This window comes from Euprymna scolopes, chromosome 24, assembly GCF_053919585.1.
Source record: "Euprymna scolopes isolate OS-2025 chromosome 24, ASM5391958v1, whole genome shotgun sequence".
Taxonomy (NCBI): domain Eukaryota; kingdom Metazoa; phylum Mollusca; class Cephalopoda; order Sepiida; family Sepiolidae; genus Euprymna; species Euprymna scolopes.
The window spans coordinates 77,208,774-77,229,925 of NC_136505.1; the positions used below are offsets into that span (position 1 = coordinate 77,208,774).

The 21,152-nt window shown below is 31.2% G+C and overlaps 2 protein-coding genes across 4 annotated transcripts in view; one reads left to right on the forward strand and one right to left on the reverse strand.

Moving 5' to 3' along the window:
- Nucleotides 1-21,152, forward strand: part of LOC145246782 (centromere protein L-like) — a 296,745-nt gene that overhangs the window by 49,978 nt on the left and 225,615 nt on the right. The window lies entirely within an intron of this gene.
- LOC145246781 (RNA polymerase II subunit A C-terminal domain phosphatase-like) overlaps nucleotides 1-21,152 on the reverse strand; it is an 83,610-nt gene that overhangs the window by 20,989 nt on the left and 41,469 nt on the right. For both annotated transcript variants that reach the window (XM_080108574.1, XM_080108573.1), the window contains exons 2-4: nucleotides 18,593-18,676; nucleotides 12,661-12,751; nucleotides 11,552-11,677 (exon numbers count right to left, since the gene is read on the reverse strand). In XM_080108574.1, coding sequence (XP_079964700.1) covers nucleotides 11,552-11,677; nucleotides 12,661-12,751; nucleotides 18,593-18,660 — 285 coding nt within the window. In that variant the 5' untranslated portion in view covers nucleotides 18,661-18,676. The remainder of the gene's footprint in view (nucleotides 1-11,551; nucleotides 11,678-12,660; nucleotides 12,752-18,592; nucleotides 18,677-21,152) is intronic.

Below are 21,152 nucleotides of genomic sequence, written 5' to 3' on the forward strand. Positions count from 1 at the left end.
CTATTTTTGCAATCAACTCGGTAGATAAATAAACATTTATGGACGAGAGAAAAAAAAAAAAAAAAAAGAAGCTAGCATTTAATACAACAGAAATACATAAATTAAATACTGAAATAAAATGTAGTTATTAATATTTGAATCTTAAAATAAAAAGTGCGAATTAGTAGAGAAAAAAATCACTTATCACAACAACGCATTCCGTCTCCAAACTAGTGAAGAATTTAACTTTTAATAGCGTTCAGAAGATTTTTTTTTTTTTTTTAAATTAACCGTTAAGAGAAAGCGTGATTTTATTCTGAACTTTAACTAATCACGTTTTAAGCAACTTATGATATAAAACAAAATCGGATGGGGGGGGTTCTTCCGAAGTTAGTTGGTGACGTTATAAGTAATTGCGAGATAAGATGGGAGCCAGAAATTAGGGGTGGGGGACTGAAAATGATAATATAATGGATTGATTATACAATATTTAAGATCAACTTGGTAGATAAACATTTATGGACGAGAAAAAAAAAAAAAAAAAAAAAAAAGAAGCTAGCATTTAATACAACAGAAATACATAAATTAAATACTGAAATAAAATGTAGTTATTAATATTTGAATCTTAAAATAAAAAGTGCGAATTAGTAGAGAAAAAAATCACTTATCACAACAACGCATTCCGTCTCCAAACTAGTGAAGAATTTAACTTTTAATAGCGTTCAGAAGATTTTTTTTTTTTTTTTAAATTAACCGTTAAGAGAAAGCGTGATTTTATTCTGAACTTTAACTAATCACGTTTTAAGCAACTTATGATATAAAACAAAATCGGATGGGGGGGGGGGGGTTCTTCCGAAGTTAGTTGGTGACGTTATAAGTAATTGCGAGATAAGATGGGAGCCAGAAATTAGGGGTGGGGGACTGAAAATGATAATATAATGGATTGATTATACAATATTTAAGATCAACTTGGTAGATAAACATTTATGGACGAGAAAAAAAAAAAAAAAAAAAAAAGAAGCTAGCATTTAATACAACAGAAATACATAAATTAAATACTGAAATAAAATGTAGTTATTAATATTTGAATCTTAAAATAAAAAGTGCGAATTAGTAGAGAAAAAAATCACTTATCACAACAACGCATTCCGTCTCCAAACTAGTGAAGAATTTAACTCACAAGATTTCTAGCTACAGTATAACTGGAAATGTTTTCTCAATCATTAAATCATTTCTCTCTGATAAGCTCATAGGAGTAGTGGTTAATGGGCAGAAATCAGAGGGCCTCAGTATTAATGCTGGAGACCCTCAGGGGTTCATCCTGGGCACAACTCTCTTCCTGATCTACATCAATGATCTCCCAAAACACATATTTAAATCATTTGTTGACATCTATGCTGATGACACGACCATCTATGGTAGCAGATCAAAGGCCATAAATGACAAAGTTCTCTCTGATTCTCTCTCCTCTGATCTTGAGTGTATGGTACAGTGGGGGAAGAGGTGGCTGGTTACTTTTAATGCTGGTCACTTTTAATGCATCTAAAACCAAGCTTCTATCTTTACATCATCAACGCTCTGATTCCCATCTGGCATCAATTTAAATGGATGGCTCTCGTCTAGGGGAAGCTCTATGTTTTGATAAGCTTCTGACCTGAAATGGAACACGTACATCAAGTCTGTTGCCAAGGTCGCTGGAAAAACGGTAGGATCCTTCTACCGCTCCAGAAGATATCTCACTTCTGATGCAATTCTCTATCTATATAAAAGCCAAGTACGTCCAAGAATGGAGTACTGCTGCCACATCAAAATTAAAAAAAAAAAAAAAAAATTTTAATATTTTATTTACACTCAATCAGCGTTGTCTCTTAAATATGAACTTCTACTACACAACAATCAATTAATGATAATATAGTTAGAAATATAATCTTAAAATATCTATAGACATCAATCAATAATAATATAGTTAGAAATATAATCTTAAAATATCTATAGACATCAATCAATAATAATATAGTTAGTAATATAATAATTTTCTTGAAAAAGATTTCTGCCTCAACAGAAAAATGTTCAACAAAATGTTTAACTCGAAAATTATTTTACCAAAAATTATTAAACTATAAAAAGGAAGATACTAGAATTTAAAAAATATTTTATTCACACTCAATCAGATGTGCCTTATATTTATAAATTTTCTCATTATAAAAAACGATTATTATATTGATTATAGAAGAAATAAAATGAATTGCATATAAAACAAAAAATTTTAAGATAAATCTAAAATCAGTAAACTATCAATAAATTTTGTCATAATAAAAATACATTTAATTTTAATTTGTAAAAGAAAAAACATCAAAAAAAATCCAAAATCAGCGAATTTATTCAATTGTCATTATTTTATTAATATTGCTAAGAAAACATGTTTTCTTCATTATAATGAATTATACATAAATTATGTCTATAGTATGTAAATAAATTTTTTATAATGACAAAATTTATTAATTATTTACTGTTTTTGAATTGTTTCATCGTTTTTTGTTTTGCAAATAAAAAAGAATCCAAAAATCCTTTTTCATATAAAAAATGACAATTTACTGATTTAAAATATTACAATCGTTTTTTAAAATTAAAATCAATTTACTAAATAATCATTTTTTACAAAAGTTGACAATATATTTTGATATAATTGAATGATTTAAATTTTTCTTCTAATGTTTTATATGCAATTCATTTTATTTCTTCTGTCAAAGAAATTACATTAAATAATAATAATAATCAATAATCGTTTTTTATAATGAGAAAATTTATAAATATTTAAAATCTTAAAAAGTGCAACAAAATGCCAATTACATTTTTATTAGTGCATAAGGCACATCTGATTGAGTGTAAATGAAATATTTTTTTAAATTCTAGTATCTTCCTTTTTATAGTTTAATATTAATAGTTTTCGGTAAAATAATTTTCCAGTTAAACATTTTGTTGAACATTTTTCTGTTGAGGCATAAATCTTTTTCAAGAAAATTATATAAATGAGCATTTATGGTTGCAAATTTCAAGCAAACATACACAAATATTTATAAAACTCTCGTCATCTCATAACAGACTCTTTCTTACACCCCCTCACTATTTCTTAATCATTTACATCATTCCTTTCACTTCTCTTATTATTTGCCGTTTATTCAAATCATCTACGCCCCTACCCCACCATCATATAGAGAAAAAAAGTGTGCACGATAACAAGATAAGAGATTAAATTTTTATTTATATTTAAAATAATTGAATGTAAATAAAATTGAAGTTATTCAAACTATTATTCTCAACTCGGTTATTTTCATGTTTCTTCAACCCTCTTCACATGGAACTTTTTGAACTCAGAAATCTCAATGTTTGAAAAGATACACATGAAGGTTGGAAGTTAGATTGGCTGAAACGTTGCGAAAATAACTAAAGTAAGAATAGTAATTTGAATATAAATTAAAAATTATCAATCTTCATCTCAAAATTTCGGAAACATAAAATTATGTAAAATATAGAATTAGGTACCGGCAGCAGCCTGAAAAATGAGTGTAATTCGTAAAACATGGTCAACTTTAAGTTCACCAGCCTGTATTTCATTTGTTTGAATTTGTTTTTGGATAAAATATATATTAAATGAAAGAGCAAATTTCTATCTTTCATATGGTGTTTATTTTGTATTTGTTGAATAAAAATTCAATTTTACTGATTTATTTTAATAGCACCAACAAAAGTGATAACATTTTGACGTGGAATGCTAGCTGCTAATTTTTTAAAAATCTAGAAAATCATACCTCTTATTTAAAACTCTCACGAATTTTTGCCATTCGACCAATAAAAAAACCATAAATAGCATCAAATTAAGCAAAGAATGATCTTTATTTACGTATAAAAATTACAACAAATATAAAAAAAAAATATGCGAAATTCTTTTTAAAATTTTTTCTGATTTAATTTGCTTCTAGTGAATTAACTATTCATAATAACCATGGCAAACGTGATATTAAATTGAAGTTTATTCAATTTCCTATAAAATGGTGCTAAGAAATTGTACTTAGTTTTATTCGCGAAAATGCGCAAGGCGAAAGAAAATTGACACCTCGGGAGTCTTTTGGACAAAATTGCGTGAACCGTGAACACGGCGAAAATGTGCGAGTCAATGGATGAAAATTGTTCAACTTCGGTATTTCACCAAATAGGTAACTATACTGCTTCAATTTCAATATAAGCGATAAGAAACCATTTCTGTACATTAATTTGTAAAAATTACGTTTGAATATTTTAAATATTCAGAAGTATTTTGCAACATGTAGTTAGCACGTGTTCAGCTTTTTAACGTAAACAAATAAGCGATATTTTGGATTTTTTTCAAAAATTAAATTAATATTGTATCATTTCGGAGGGGAAATAAATAGGGAGTATTTATAATAAACCATTTATAAAACTAGTGATTTAATTTTAAAACGTATCTAAATATTCGTTTATTCGGCATTCTAAACCAGTTTCCGGAAAGTAAACAAACTTGGCAAAAAGAGCGTAAAAAATGCTAGACAAGAAGCAAATTGAACGGCACGTTTCTAGCTTTTGTATTTATTTGAAAATGATTTGGTGCATGGTAGATATTTAATTCAAGGCACACGACGGCATAAAATTAAAGTTTGAATAAATGTAAAAAACTATTGTCATCCATAGATGAAAGTACGGTGGTTATGCACTTAGCGAAACCGTGCTATTTTTAAATAGTATTTTCAAGTTAAATTAAAGTTTTACGATAACTTTTTATATTAAATTGTTAGTTGAAAGTTCAGAAGCGTTACAAAACACCGTCTCCTCCCCATGTTAAGAATGGCTTTCTAAATGTTATTTCAGCACAGTTCACCAAGTGCATAAGTACCGAAAGTACAGACTAGACTAAATTTTAAAAAAAAAAAAGGCGCTTGCCCAGTTTAAACCATTATGAATATGTCATTTCATTTTATGTTTTTAATAAAAACATGTTCCATGAAAAACTTTCCCGTTTTCATTAATTAAACCGAAACATTTCCAATTAAACAATTACGGATATATGTTCTCTTGGGTTTGTATTACTTTACACATAGATTCGAAAAAGTTGTCAAAAAAAATATATAACAAATAAATGTTATCAAAGGCAAGATAAGTTACTTTTCTACCAAACTGGATATATTTTTCGTGTTTTTATTCAATGTAACATGTTTATTCAGCTCGAAAAGCATTCAGTGTTTACCGATATATTGGAAAATTAAAAATGGCGCCCGACTCTCTCTTTAACACGGTAAGTTCAGGAAAAGGTGTTATAAATAATAAACTAGACAAAATACTGTTAGAAATTCGTTTAATACAAGTTACCATGACATAAGGTGATATATACAGTGTTTTTTTATTAATATTTTGTCTAGTTTATTATTTATAACACCTTTTCCCAAACTTACCATGATAAAGAGAGAGTCGGGCGCCATTTTGAATTTTCCAATACATCAGTAAATACTGCATGTTTTTCGAGCTGAATAAACATGTTACATTGAATAAAAACACAAAAAATGTATCCAGTTTGGTAGAAAAGTAACTTATCTTGCCTTTGATAACATTTATTTGTTGTATATTTGTTTTTTGACAACTTTTTCGAATCTATGTGTACAGTAATACAAACCCGTTCGCTTTCACCTTTTTTATTTACTTTTATTCATAGTGCTTTACGGAAGTTTAATTTTTTTGTTATTTATTTCATGCTTCGGCCATAGTTTAATATAATGTTTTCCCCTAAATTTGGACAGCTGGTGCGTGAAATAAAATGGCGTCTTGAATTTCGGTAATAAAGTGTAGAAGCACCGAAAATAAGTAAAAAAAAAACAAAAAAAAACGACACCCACAGTTAAGAGTGGTTTTCTAAATAATAGTTTGTTTCATAAATACTATTGTTTTAATATATTTTATTCTTGTATCATTTATTAAATTGTTAGGTGAAAGTACAGACTAGTTAAAAAAACACGCCCCCCCCCCCTTCACATGTTTCCTAAATAATAGCTCACTTCATAAGTACCATTGTTTTCATTGTTTTAATTTATTTTATTCTAGACAGAAAAATCAAATTAGCACAATGAAAATAACTTTTATGTTGAAGACGCGGTATTATTTTACTTTAAGGCCCGTCTCACGTCCGTATATAATAAAATGTGCCTTTTGTAGATTTTGAAAACCGTTTCCGTTGCAAAAAAATAGTTTTCATGATATGAAGAAATTACTTTTTCGAAAAGTGAGTGATCACTTTTCCATTTAAATTTAACTTAAAATGAGTACCCACTTTCTGGCCACCTTGGGGGGGGGGGCATTTTTTTGTGTGTTTATTGGCTAAAAAGTTTTGTTTGATTTCTTTTGCATGGTATTAACTCCTGAACTCTGAGACTATTTTCCATTTTACAGTCCAGCCTTCGTTTATGCTACACGCGAGCATAAACGAAGGCTGTTGAATTTGCACTCGCGTACCAAACTGCCTTGTCACGGTGTAGTATTGGCGAAAAATTAAAATTAGACAAAAACCAGTACTTTTCCAAAAATTAAACCATGTAATTCTATGTTATCATGGCTGGCCATTCCGTCGCAAAAAAATAGTTTTCATGATATGAAGAAATTACTTTTTCGAAAAGTGGGTGTTCACTTTTCTATGTGAATTTAACTTAAAATGAGTATCCACTTTCTGGCCACTGTGAAATGGAAAATAGTCTCAGAGTTCAGGGGTTAATACCATCGAGCACTTGCGCATACAAAAATGGCCAGCCGTGATAACATAGAATTACATGGCTTCATATTTGGAAAACTACTTGTTTTTCGTCTAATTTTAAATTTTCGCCAATACTATACTGTGACAAGGCAATTTGGTACGTGAGTGTACATTTAACAGCCTTTTTTATGCTCGCGCTTAATAAGTACTATTGTTTTTTATTGTTTTAATATATTTATTTTATTCGTGAATTGTTTATTAAATTGTTAATTGAAAGTACAGACTCCACATGTTAAGAATGGGTTTCTAAATAATAGTTTGTTTTATAAGTACTTCCTTTTATTGTTTTAATATATTTATTTTATTCTTGTATTGCTTATTAAATTGTTAGGTGAAAGACATGTTTTTACGTTATGGTTCGCTTTATAAGTACTATTGTTTTGTTTTTTTAATATATTTTATTGCATTGTTTATTGAAAGCACAGACTTGTATTTATTAAATTGTTAGGTGAAAGTACAGATTAGTTAAAAAATACACACTTCTCCACATGTTAAGAATGGGTTTCTAAATAAGTTAGTTTCATAAGTACTATTGTTTTATTTTATTGTTTTAACATTTCTTTTTGCATTGTTTATTAAATTGTTAGGCAAAAGTACAGACTAGTTTAAAAAAAAACAAAAAAAAACTCTTCTCCACATGTTAAGAATGGGATTATTTATTTGTTGCATGTTTGAAATTGGGAATATTTTTATTGCAGACGACTGTAATTTCAAGAAATTAAAAGATATTTTCAATTTCACACCATCCATTCCCAAAGTTAGTATAAACAATAAACTCCTTTTACAACTTTTTTACCTGAAAGATGAAAAAAAAACCTGGGATGATATTGTTGAACTTGCATCCAATTTCATCACCATCAATCAGTTGAGAATAAGATACTTAATTGAAAAAGCTCATGCTAATGCCAATTTGCACATGAATGACTCTGACAGACTCCAAACATTTTTAATGGAAAATTTGACATTCTTTGGAAATTATTTGTCATGTGCTGGTGTTACAAGAGATGAACTGCTTAGTTCAAGTTTGTCAGGGCGATCAGAAATAATTGCATTTACAAATGGCATCATTCTGGACTTAGTTTCCTTCCAAAAGAAAGAAGTACTTCCATCATCTTGGGTATGTCAGGCTGCCGAGTATCTATCTGGCCGTTCTATTGATAGGCAGTTTTTTGGGAAACAGTTAAAGAAAATTCAGGCAAGACCTAAAAATCTCAGTAAATCTCGGCATCGTAATAACAATTATGAAGACTTCAAGAAAGATTACTGGTGTCAATCAGTCAGTGAGGATGTCAGCACAGCCATTGTAAAATCTAGTCCAAGTACACCGAAGGCAGCTATGCCAGCCTGTAGAAAGATACTGATGATTCAACAAACTCCGGCTAATGATGAGGAAAGCAACCTAGAAAACTCACCATTGCTCTCGGGCTCAAAAACCATTCAAATAAAAAAATTAAAGGGAGAGATGGAAGATATGCAGAAAAAACTGAAAGAAGAACAAGATAAAGTGCAGACCATAAAAGATGTACTTTCAGAAAAGATACCGTCTTTTCATGACGATTTGCAGCAGAAAAATGAAGAGCTAAGAAGAAATAAAGATTTGTTGTCATCATTACAACAGCAATATGAGGAAATTCAAATTAAACTGGAAAGTACCTTGACTACCCTGCAGCAAAGAAATCAGGAGCTTTCAAAAATTAGACACTCTGCATTTTACAAGCGTTTGAAAAGATGGGAAACAAGATTGAGTAAGAAAGAAAAAATGGAAAGAATGCCCAATCAAATATTGTCTACACAAATTTTTAAGTTGAAACTAAAACTCAAAAAGACCCAAACTCTCCTTTCCAATTCAAAAAAACTTCATAAGAAAAGCAAAGAAGAGAAAAAGAAGAATGAGTTGAAAATTCAACAGATGAAATTTGATTTTCTTAATCAGGCCGAGAAAAGAAATGTTTCTATGAAGGAATATAATAGCAACCGGTACACCAAAGATGTCATCAAGTGTGTCATTGAATTGATAGGGCAATCAGAAGTATCTGGCAAGAATTGTGGAAAGATAATTGATATTATAGCAAGACACATCTTTCACACAGCTATAGATTCAAAAGACCTGCCATCTCTAAGGTATGCTGACAAAGGGCATGTCCTTGCCAAACAACAGATAGCTGAAGCATTACTGCAATCGAGTAATGTAGACTTACATTCTGATGGAACAACTAGGAAACGTCAAAAGATTGTGGGACACCAATTTTCAACAGATGGTGGTCAGTTGCTTTAATGTGGATTCACTTCAGTATTCAAGGAAGATTCAGATACACTTGTTGATGTAGCCTTTAATCTGCTCCAGGAGTTGGCTGATCTCTATACAGATAGTGAAGTGGATACTGTATTCCGGTCAATGTTACAGAATCTGACTGGTCTTATGAGTGACAGAGTAAGTGTCATGAAGTCATTCGACAAAGCCTTTAACATACAGAGGATGAATACACTTGGCATTGATGAAAACATGGAGTTTTTGCATTGTAATGCTCACTTCCTTCTTGGCCTCAGTTCTGAATCCGAAAAAGTATTGAGAAAATGGGAACAACATCTGAATGAGAAAATCGGTAGAGATGGTCTTGAAAAATTCAAAAGGTTTTCTTCAAGTTCAGAAAATGCAGCATATCGCTTTATCAGGACTGCTTGTGATGTGTTGGGACCAAGAGGTGATGAGAAAAATGGATGCAGAGCCTCATGGGAAGCCTATTGTCACCTTCAGTCACAAAATTCTAGCATAACAAGTTTTAGAGCGAATAGGTTTAACAACATTTTTCAGGCTGCTGCTTCACTCCACTATCATCGAAATGATATTGTGACATTTTTTCAAGATTTCATGGTGGCATTGGATCTCAAGCAAGAAAGTGTGCTTCATGATGCGAAGAGTGATTCAATTGACTGTGCCATGGTTGTTATATCACAAAGTTACCGGACCTTACTGGATCCTACTCAGCAGACAACCAAAATACTTGGACTTCTTTTGCTATGTTATGGAAATGAATGCTGCTCTTGGAAGATGGAACATGATGCCGAACAATTGACAGATGCCAACTTTCCACCACTTTTTAGTATCAATTTAAACAGCCCTGTTTTTTCTGCCCTCTACAAAATGGATGCACAAAAGAAGACTATTGTTCAAAGTTTACTTCATAGACTTTGTTCAGCATACAAAGATGTTCTTCAACGTCAGCTGACAGACTTCTTGCCAGGTGGAAGATACTATGATATTAAAGATGAAAAGAAACGTCAGCAAATGCAGCATAGCCAGATAACCAATTTGATAGAAGAATGCTTTGGTGATTTGGATTTTAGCATTTTCAAGAGACGACATGCATCTTTACACCACCATAGCACCATCAATATGCTGAAGAAAAACAAGACTTCAATTTGGCTTGATAGTAAATCTGAAAAGGAACAAGTTAACTTGCTTGGATTGTGTGGATCCAAATCTAAAGAAGTCTGAATAAAACACCAGGCATTACAGAAGGTGGTACTTCAGAAGAGAAAGCAACAACTGGAGAAAACAAAACAAGAAAAGGAGAAAAATGCAAGGAAGCAAGCCATAAGAAAAAATCTCATCATTGACCACATTCGTCCATTTGAGGTAACCACCTCAAATGGACGAATGTGGTCAATTCCCAGCGAAGAGTTCAACAGAATCACAAGGAAATATCAATTGTATAGAGAACTCTATTGTTAACATGCAGCTTCCTTTTGTAAATTGGTGTTGAACGTATGCTTATATACAATACTTCGCCATGATAAACAGTGAATCATTGCGATTTTTAAGTTTATTATTTTAGAACTACAAGGTGTACAGAGCTGAAGTTTAGGTATGACATTCTACAATATGTATTGATTATGCATGCAAAATTTCACATCTGTATCTTTAATAGTTTTTGTGATTTTGAAGTTTGTATATGCTTAAAACATTCGGTACTTTATTTCCGCCATTGAAATTGAAGATATCAGTATTTTTATCAACTTATAATGAAAAAACTTGCAGCTGGAATTGTTTGAAAAAAAATAGGCATAATAACCACTATGCATAGAATTATATTGCATGTTCATATTTGATATTTTTAATTCAGTTTTATTTGCTGATACTTCAAAAAGTGCCCACCAGTGCAATTTTGCGATTATAAATATTGCAATGTTCACTTTTCACATGTCAAAAATGAAGGCTGAAATTGAATTAGATATGATTATACTTTTATTTCCTATTGTCTTTTAATACTAAGAGTGATGAAAGCATCTTTTGTGACGTTTTTACCAGTTACTTTTTTGTCAGTTGCTTTCAAAGTTGCCATGTCGTAATGTAAACATGTTCATGCTACGTTTGCAAATATGAAAACGATCATAACTTGAAGACTAAACAAGATATCTTCATGATTTTTGTCTTGTTTTTCTTGTATTTATGTTTTTATATGAGAATCAAATTTAGCCATAGGCGATTTTAAAATTTTGGCTGCCGGTACCTAATAGAATTGGTCATTCTTTATATTTAACAAAAAAAAGTTGGAAACTGATATTCTACAAAGAAAAGTATATAAAAAAAAATCAGTCAACTCTAAACAAAAAATAAAAATAAAAAAATCTAAAGCTAAAATAATATTACTGAGAGGCGAATGAAAAAAAAAGTTCCTTTTTGTCAAACATGATGAATTAGTAAGGCAAATTGCCAAGCACATTTGATAATTGAATTCTTGAAATGTAACAAGTACTTACTTTAAGGTTGGGAGGTATGTTGTCATTTGTTGTGTGGATGAGAGTTTGATCGAGATCAACAAGTAAAACAAGTCTCCGTGTTTTTTTCAATCTTATTTCATCAGCTCGACCAAGTTCCAGAGCTTGCTGAAAGAATAAAAATGTTTCATGATGAAAAGATTTTTGCGAGATCACCTGCATCAGTGATTTTTTTTTTTATTAATTGCAAAATAAAAAAAATCCTTAGAGGTGGATGTCCAAATATTTGCCAAAACCCTGAACTTTCAATTATTTGCCAACCAAGAGAGGGAATTTTTAAATATTTGCCAACACCCCACTCGAGGGGCAATTTCAAAATATTTACCAAAATACCTGGGTCAGAATCTTTTTAGAAAGGAAAGTAGCAGGTGGGTAGGTAACTGGTTTCTTCCAACAAAAAAATTAAAGGTGTATCTTGTTGAACTTGGGAATGCTTCTGTCGAACTTGGGAATTTGGACGGAATCTCGAGCGGAACCTTTTATTTAATTCACGGAGGTAGCATGCTTTTGTTCCATCAGCCACGACTGGATAGAAGTCCTAAGTAATTCGCAATAGGATCTCTATCCATGACTGACAGAACAAAAGCACGCTATCCTTGTGAAGTAAATAAAGGGTTCTGCTCGAAATTCCATCCAAATTCCTGAGTTCGACAGAAACATTCCCGAGTTTGACAAGATACATCTGAAGAAGGTCATATGTTACATCGACCAAAACGTTATGAAAATCACGCTCAAGATGAGAACAGTAGTTCAATGAATCCAAATAGTACAAATAACCAATCCTCATCTGAAAAATTCAGAAACGTCAAGAAAATTAAAGCCATCATCATTTTAGACAAAGTTCATCATTTTACCCAACCTATCTACATTTGTGATAAAAACTTATTTGAAAACATTCTTAGGACAAATGTTTTCAATTTCAAAGAAAGTACACCATGATCAATTGTTAAAAGAATGCTAGGAATGACAAAGGCAAGACAGACAGAGAGAGTGAGGCAAAAAATGGCAAGTGCTAAAATTAGTGATGCTGGAGAAATCTGACCCCCGCCCTCTCCTGCAAATCCATAAATTATGAAGTGATTGCTTATTACCTCTTCACTGATAATCAATTCTGGAATGCTGTGCACCATGGCAACAGTGGCGCTGACATTCTCTTTGCGACATCCAAACATGCCCATCTCACTGAAAAAATAAAAACACAATTACCAAAAATAGGTATCATGATGAAAAAAATGATCGAATTATAAAATATAAAACTACTTGTACCAACGTTGCTCAAAATCTATTACATTCAAATTTGATTCGTTAAATATTTCTATGTTCTATAAACATGACTCTTTAAGCTCAATAATCCAGCAGTGTCTAAATTATAAATAAACCCTTATTAAAAAATTAAATATAAAAGAAAATAAAGATAACTCTTACTAAAAAAGAAAAGGTTATTCCCCTTAGATCGTCTTTTAAAATTCCGTCCAAATTCCTGAGTTCGACAAGATACACCTTTGATTTTCTTGTTTTTAAAATTTGAGAATATCTATATATCACAAAACTGCTGGATATCAACGCTAATCTGCAGTCGAGTCCTTGGCACACTTCAGCCATAATTCCCTGGTTCCAGTCATGAACATCAAAAATGGGGGGGGGGCAGCTATCTCTCAACCTTCACTGTTACAATCTTCAGTTCGCCACCTCTGCATTTTTTTTCCAGGCAGTAGGTGCAATTGGAGCTACCAACTTGTGAACAAATTTCTCCTCAGGGCATCAAAGATTATGACCAAACCAGTAAAGTTTTATTTTAAAAAGATTTTCTGTGATGCTGATGGTCCAACTTAGTGTGAGAGATGGATGCATATGATGCAGTGAAGACAGTAGATGTTGAAGAGCTTAGTGCATAAAGATCTTTGTACAGAAGCATGTCTTGAAACAATACAGCAGTATTGTGCATATCAGGGGTCAGTATATCTACAATTTTGTGGAGTTTTATCTCTTGTCAAGATAATTGCTTCTACTCTCAGGTCCTATTTATACATTAAATAGGAACTATCATTCACAGAGCATTTGTTTAGAAAATGTAAAAAATAATGTATAAAACAACCCATTGACATATGTTGAAAAACATAATCAAGTTGGACTTAAGAACGCTTCCAATACAGAGTGGTGCAAAAGTTTCAACTCATAGGCAATTTATTATATAACAATTTACATTAACAATACCAGAAAATGGACACTGCTACTTAATCTAACAGTAATAGTTTTCAAATCAATAATTGGTAGATTTCTTTTATGTCCATCAAAATAAAAATTATGACTGGATTCACAATTTTACTTTAAAATCGTATTTTAATATTTTTGTTGTGATTTATATGTTCGAAGAAATTGATATTTCAGACTATTAACAACGAAACATGCTACCATAATATGTCTGCTCGCCCTAGATGACTTTTCGCAACTATGCAGTCAGGGCCTGTTCATATAAACACTCGATACAGAAATTCTACCAGTCAATGAAGTTTCATATTCTTTTAGTCAATCAAGATAAAGAATTGTTTTTGTGATGGAATTTGAATGAAACACAGACGTCTTTCCAGTGAAAATTTAAAACATCTCAAAGTTGAGGCTTTGTAGTACAAAGCTAAGTGAAGACAGAAACTTTGTTCAAACAAATAGCCAACATATTAATTTTTGTTCTAAAATTTGAAGAGAATTGGTTAAACATTTTTTATGTTGCATTGATAGAAATGGTGACTAGTGCCAATAACATGAGATTTTTTGTATGCCATGATAAAATGTTCATGTATTTTCAAACAACAATGACGTATTTGTTCTTTCATCTTTTTTATTATTATCTATTGGTACACGCTAGAAATATTAAAACAATATTTAATGTTTCAAGTATTTTTTCAGTACTTATGCAGAAAAGATACCATGCTGAAATAATAACGTTATTTAAAAACCCATTATTAAGATGAAGGAAGTGTGTTTTATAATTATTCTGTACTTTCACCTAACAACTGATCAAAAGATACTATAAAACTTTAACTCAAAAATACTATAAAAAAATTGCATTTTCTATCAACATTAGTATTTTGAATATAATTTTGTGTATTTTTCTATGAAGCCTCTAGATGTTTTATGATTTTCAAACATACTTTCCAGTATATATTTATATATTTTTTCAGCTAAAATTTGTTTGTGTTTTGTTTCTTTTTAATATTATTTTTTTATTGCTATGAAAATATATGAAATTCCAATTATCGTACTTCCGCATATAGCCCCCCACACCATAATCCTTGGGCAGTATTGGATGTGCACATCCTCAATCTAATGAAAATTTTCTTTTAATGAATACCATGAATTATATCTTAACCAAACCATTTAAGTGAAATATCACTGTCACTAATGAGGACATGATAATAGTTCACAATTTATATTCTTCAGTCAAGATGTTCCCTTCAAAATCGTATAAAATAAAAAAAAACAATACTGCAATTTTTAATAATCAGACAGTTTAATGTGCTTGAAAATATAACTGCAATCTGTACAACGAGTTTTATAATTTATATTTATTTTTAAATAACACTTGTCAGAATTTGAGCATAATCATGTTGTTAGTTTACAAATTACAACTACCATTGCAAATTTTCCAAACAATGAAAAAAAAAGCTCAATTTCTGATGTCGAAACATGCAATGGCTTGACAAGCGTTATTCAGATTCATTATAAACAAAAACTTCTTCATCAAGTCAACTGTAATCATGGTAAAACTACATGAATTGTATTTTAAACTGTGCATGCACCATATTCTCCATGTTTGGCTTTCAGCAACTACTATTTGCAGTCCTCAAAAGAATGCTCCAGATAACAATTTTGCTCCAATGAAGAAGTGATATAAAAACTGAAAAGTATTTTGAGACCAATTGTTCTACAAAAAAGGTATTGAATAATTAATAGAAATGTTAGAATCAGTGTATCATTCTAGAAGCTTATGTTGATGAATGAAGCCAAATTTTGTTGAGTTATTAAGCTCAGGACTTATCGAGTTATAACTTGTTTGAATCTTCAAATCAAAGTAAAAAGTTTCATAGACACCCATCCAGAAGTGAGGAAGGAACATTCTTTCATAAGTAAAATATATAAATATGTCTCCATCAAAGTAATTGACCACAAAATGTCCAGTCTTGAAATGTCTTAAATCTTGAAAGTTATTAACTTCACAACTTCTTAAAACTTTTTATATCATCCATAAATTGTAATATCTCACACTTAACCACGGAGCTCGCCTGTCTATTTAATTTTATTGACTTTCAAACATTAATTATTCCACATTTCCCCGCATCGGCACGCGTTACATTCGGTTTTCGGTATAAACAAAAAGCGAAACTCGACTAATTACTGTCCGAAAGCCAGTGGTCTCTAGAGAGCTAAGTAACGTTTGTTCAATGTCGACTTCGTCATATCAGACAGTAGCTTTCATTTCGAGACGAGACGCTCCCCCTAATAAACAGGGAGCGGGTTTTTAAAAACAAACAAACCGATTTATTGACCGCATTAAAAACTGTCCCGCACAAAATGCTATCTGCTGAATACCTATCGCCGTCACGTCAATCAAAAACGCGCACCTGTTTTTTGTTTTTTTTCACACTTTACTATTTTCCAACTGCGCGTCAATGCTTCGTTTTTTTTTTCACGGGCACCTGTTTTTTTTCACATTTCAGGGTTTTTTCACACACACCTACAAACACCCGGGCAACGCCGGGTACCCCTCGCTAGTCTATATATATAAAAGCGAAAATGTGTGTGTGTATGTATGTATGTTCGCTTTTTGTGTATGTCTGTAAAAGGCTTTTTTCGTTGGACTTTTCGGTCGGTTCATTCCTTCTTAAAACTTTTTGTATCACGTCTAAATGATAATATCTATGAGTTACGAACGGGGGTCGCCTGTCTATTTAATTTGCCTGACTGTTACATGATAAAAGGGCTGTCCCCTTTTCATGTAAGTAAAAAAAAAAATAGGGAATTAGTTAAATGTAAATATGAAATAGGATAGTCAAAGATTCGAACTTGCGAAGCTAGATTTGGAATTGAAAATTTCAATCATAAGTTAAAATACAGAATGTTATTGAAATAAGGAATTGCAATTGTTTAGCTTACATATCTGTATATGAAAAAGGAATGTAATAATGAAACTTGTTTCTGTGAAAATTAAAATAAGGAATTTAATCGTCAATTGAAATTGTAAACATTTTGTAAAAATGTTATTTGAAAAATAGGTTACTGAACTCGGGGTCATGTCAAGTTTGGCAACGTGACGCATGTCATCCAACGTGCTTTATGAGCACATGTTTAATCATGCGATGACGTGACGAGTTCTCAATATAGGTAGAATTTTTAGATGCAGTCTGAGAGAAGGGGAGAAGAGTCGGAGAGAAGCAGAGAGGTTCAGACCGATTCTCCGTTAGAATCAAGGCACCCTCTAGAAGTGAGAGGGTTTTAGGAATAACCATGAAAAACTTTGAATTCCTCAAGTGAAATCATGGACCGGTCATGAAATAAAGGACGCCATCATCTTTGTGTATCTGCGTCTTAGTGTTGTGATTCAACAGAAAAGGTATTATCCATTTATGTTATAAGAACTTTGTGAAAATCATCATCTCAAAAATAGGTAAGAAATATATGTATGAATATTTATAGAAACACTCCCGTTCATACAGAACTGTCTCTCTCTCTCTCTTTATACCTGGTTATGTCTCCAATATGCTATCTCTTACAACATGAACATCTTAAGACATATGAACACTCAACACATGAACACTCCTAAGACAACCTCTAAATATCACACTAAGACTTCCTATCTCATAAACATGAACAACAACAAATAACATCAGTCCTCTTCAAATAAGAATTACATAACACATACGAATATTTGGTGCCATATTTGGTACTTCTAAAAATAACACCCTATGCAACACTGACTTTCACACGTTATTTTTTCCAGATTTTTAGAGCGTCCCATGTATCTTTCGCTTTTCAGTATAAAACAAGTGAAAACTGGCTTGCAGCCCCGTCATGTTTCAAGGTCAAACATCACGCGACTTAAGGTTCTCGCACCTGTTAATTTCATTTTATAAACGTTAAATTAAGAGGTTTTTCATTCCTCTTCTCTTGTGGTCGAGATGGCTAGGTCCCAGGGTTTTTTTTCCATTTCGTTTCCATCTCCACGTCAAAGGTTTGGGGTTCAAGCCTACTTTCCTACTAAAACTTTTTTTTTTTCTTTTACACCTCCAAACACCTGGCCAACATTTATTTTTAAAACAGGGTTGTTTTGATCACCCTCCCCCCAACACACACCTACACACACCCAGGCCACGCCGGGTACCCCCCGCCAATTGATACTAAAAACCTTCTTTTCTATTTTAAAAGTGAATAGAGCTTCTTTATATAATTAGTTGTGAAAAAACTAGCGACTTCAAAAAGGATAACTAATTTGCATATTTCTTTAAAAACGAACTTTCATTAATTCACTGTTCTTTTTTTCTATTTTCTTATTGAATTAGTTTCATTTCAGTATTATGCAGTTCTATTCGTGCGTATTTTCAACATTTTGCATAATTACATAGCATATAGAATAAATCCCTATTGAAAAATTGGAACTTGGCAGGGATAGTTTGTCATAATGTGTAGGTTTTATGCATGCACAAATATACATTTATTCGTTTAACTGTGTTAATTTGCTGAGTCTGAATATGCATGTGTCATTAGCTCAGATGGTAGCAAATACCCCTAGAGAGCTAAATGTTTTGTTTCAATTCTAGCGAATTGCACCCAAGTCATATTTTTATTAAAACTTTTCAAATCCCTATTATATATTGGGTACAATAATCAATGGAGAATTGGTTGTATAATAATAAATATGAAGTCTGTATAAATTAAAATATCATACTTATGTGTATTTTATAACTGGACAATAATGAGCGACCTGCTAGTATTTAAGATAAAAAAAAAAGAAAAATTTAGGATACTTACGAGCGAAGATCAGCACCGCAATCTGCACACATGTCCTTCATGACCGTTGGGTGACTACAACCTTTCATTTGTAGAACAACGGACCTAAAATAACATATTTTTAAAGTTTTTAATAACCATTTTCTGTTACAAATTTCTCTTAATTCTGTTTAAAATTTTTTAAAAGTACATATTTTTTTTTTTAATTTCACAAACAATTTAACCATATTTTATACATTTAACTTGATTAGATTGTGGTCACAACAAAAGATCTAGCCCTCAGCAAAATTGAGGATATACTAGACACTGATATGCACAATACTGCTGTACAACTGAGAATTCGTTCAAAAATCTTTACACACTTTAATATGTTCTGCCTACGACACATTCCATGTATCAGCTTATCCAACCAAATTCCAAACCAAACCATCCAGGTAACATCACCAATATCATGGACATTCTTTTGAAAAAGAGATTTCCCTTGAACAAATTTGACAGCCTTTAGACGAATTCATTTGTCAGGTTGGTGGCTCTAATCTCACCCGTAAACTGGAGCAGGAGTGTGAGTGACCAATGGCAAAAAAAACAACTGAAATTGAGATAAATTTGTCAATTTTCTACTGCCTATAATTTTCAAACTGAGTGGAAGGGGAGGGAGTCATTTTTTAATGAAACAAAAGTCTTCTACCTCTATGCCATATCATAAATCGGTTTGAAGAGGTAAAAAAAAATAAAAAAATCAAGTTGAGACTGAAAGAGAAAGAGAGAAAAATAAAGCAAAATAAAAAGTGAGAGAAAACAGAAGAAAAACAAAATGAACTAAATGACAAAAAATAGGATGTAAAACTTAGCAATTTGACAGATATAAGATTTTACTTAAAAAAAAGTAAAAACAAAATATTTGCCTTTTTTAAATTCAATAAATTCAAAGAATGTTGCAATATTTTGGAGTAGTAATGGGATATGATCCCACACAGTCGGACGATTCTATTTATAAACGATGCTGCTAAGAACTGACGAATCAAATTAATTCACGTTCTGCTACCAACCAATCAGAAACCAGAATTGCTTCATAAATATTAAACCTTTTCTGGAGCAATTTCATATGTTCTTTCCCGGGTTTCGACACGGTAAGAATATTTTGTTCTGTGGAACTGTCTACTACAAACAAGTCACCTCCCAGGACTTGTGTGTAACAGCGAACCATCTGAAACTGTTCTGAAACTCAAAATGGCTTACACTTTTAGAAAGAATAAGTGGAATTTTATTGTTTCCAATTTACAAACAAAAAAAAAAAAAAAACAAGAAAACAAAAACAGCAATCCACTAAAAAGCAAAGTTTTCACAAACATGATTAAGGAAACCAACTGAGGACTGATTAGAATGGTGAAGACAGTTATGAAAGTCGTAACTGTGTTTTTTAATCCTTGATGAAACCAAGAACGGCTAAAGTCGTAACTGTGTTTTTTAATCCTTGATGAAACCAAGAACGGCTAAAGTCGTAACTGTGTTTTTTAATCCTTGATGAAACCAAGAACGGCTAAAGTCGTAACTGTGTTTTTTAATCCTTGATGAAACCAAGAACGGCTAAAGTCGTAACTGTGTTTTTTAATCCTTGATGAAACCAAGAACGGCTAAAGTATGTTGAAGACTCAGATGTTCATTGATGCAGATAGGCTGCCTTGATATGAGACACAGTGAACTCATTCCCAATATGGGTACAAGTACAGTTAAACGTTGTTATGCTTTCATTTTGGTCTATCTTCTTCCAATTTCTCCATTTTTACCAAATGTTCTTTTGCCATGGTCACTTCAGCAAATGATACACTCCAACTCTTCTGTTATCTTTTACGGTCTTTATATTTTAAAAATATTTTAGAAATAAAAATAAGGACAAATATTTTTGTATTCTTAATTATTAAAATGTATTAAACAAAATGGAAACTTTATATTATGATATACTAGCAGGGGCACCTGGTGCTGCCAGGGCCATATTAAAAAAAATGAAATTGCGTTTGACTACACTTGCTAAATGATTTTTGTTTTAATTTAATTATTTTTACTGTGCAATAATTTATATAAGTTAAAAAAAAAAAAAAATCCACTGATGTTGACCTAACTGCTACAAATTCAGAATAGAGGCATGTGAACGAAAAAAAAGTTTTAAGCAGTTACGATTAAAAAATTTACGATTTACATAAGTAATATTCATGTATTTAATAATAATCTGATCTTTAAATCAACCCTCAGTTAAATTAATGGCCGATAAAAAATAAAAAAAATTTTAAATAAGAAAAATGATTTGTTTTAATTTGAAATAAGAAAAATGATTTGTTTTAATTTGAAATAAGAAAAATGATTTGTTTTAATTTGAAATAAGAAAAATGATTTGTTTTAATGTTTAATTAAAACAACTGCCAGTAAAAAAAATTTGAAATAAGAAAAATGATGTTTTAATTTGAAATAAGAAAAATGATTTGTTTTAATTAAACCAACTGCCAGTAAAAAAAAATTTTAAATAAGAAAAATGATTTGTTTTAATTTGAAATAAAAAAAATGATTTGTTTTAATTTAATCAACT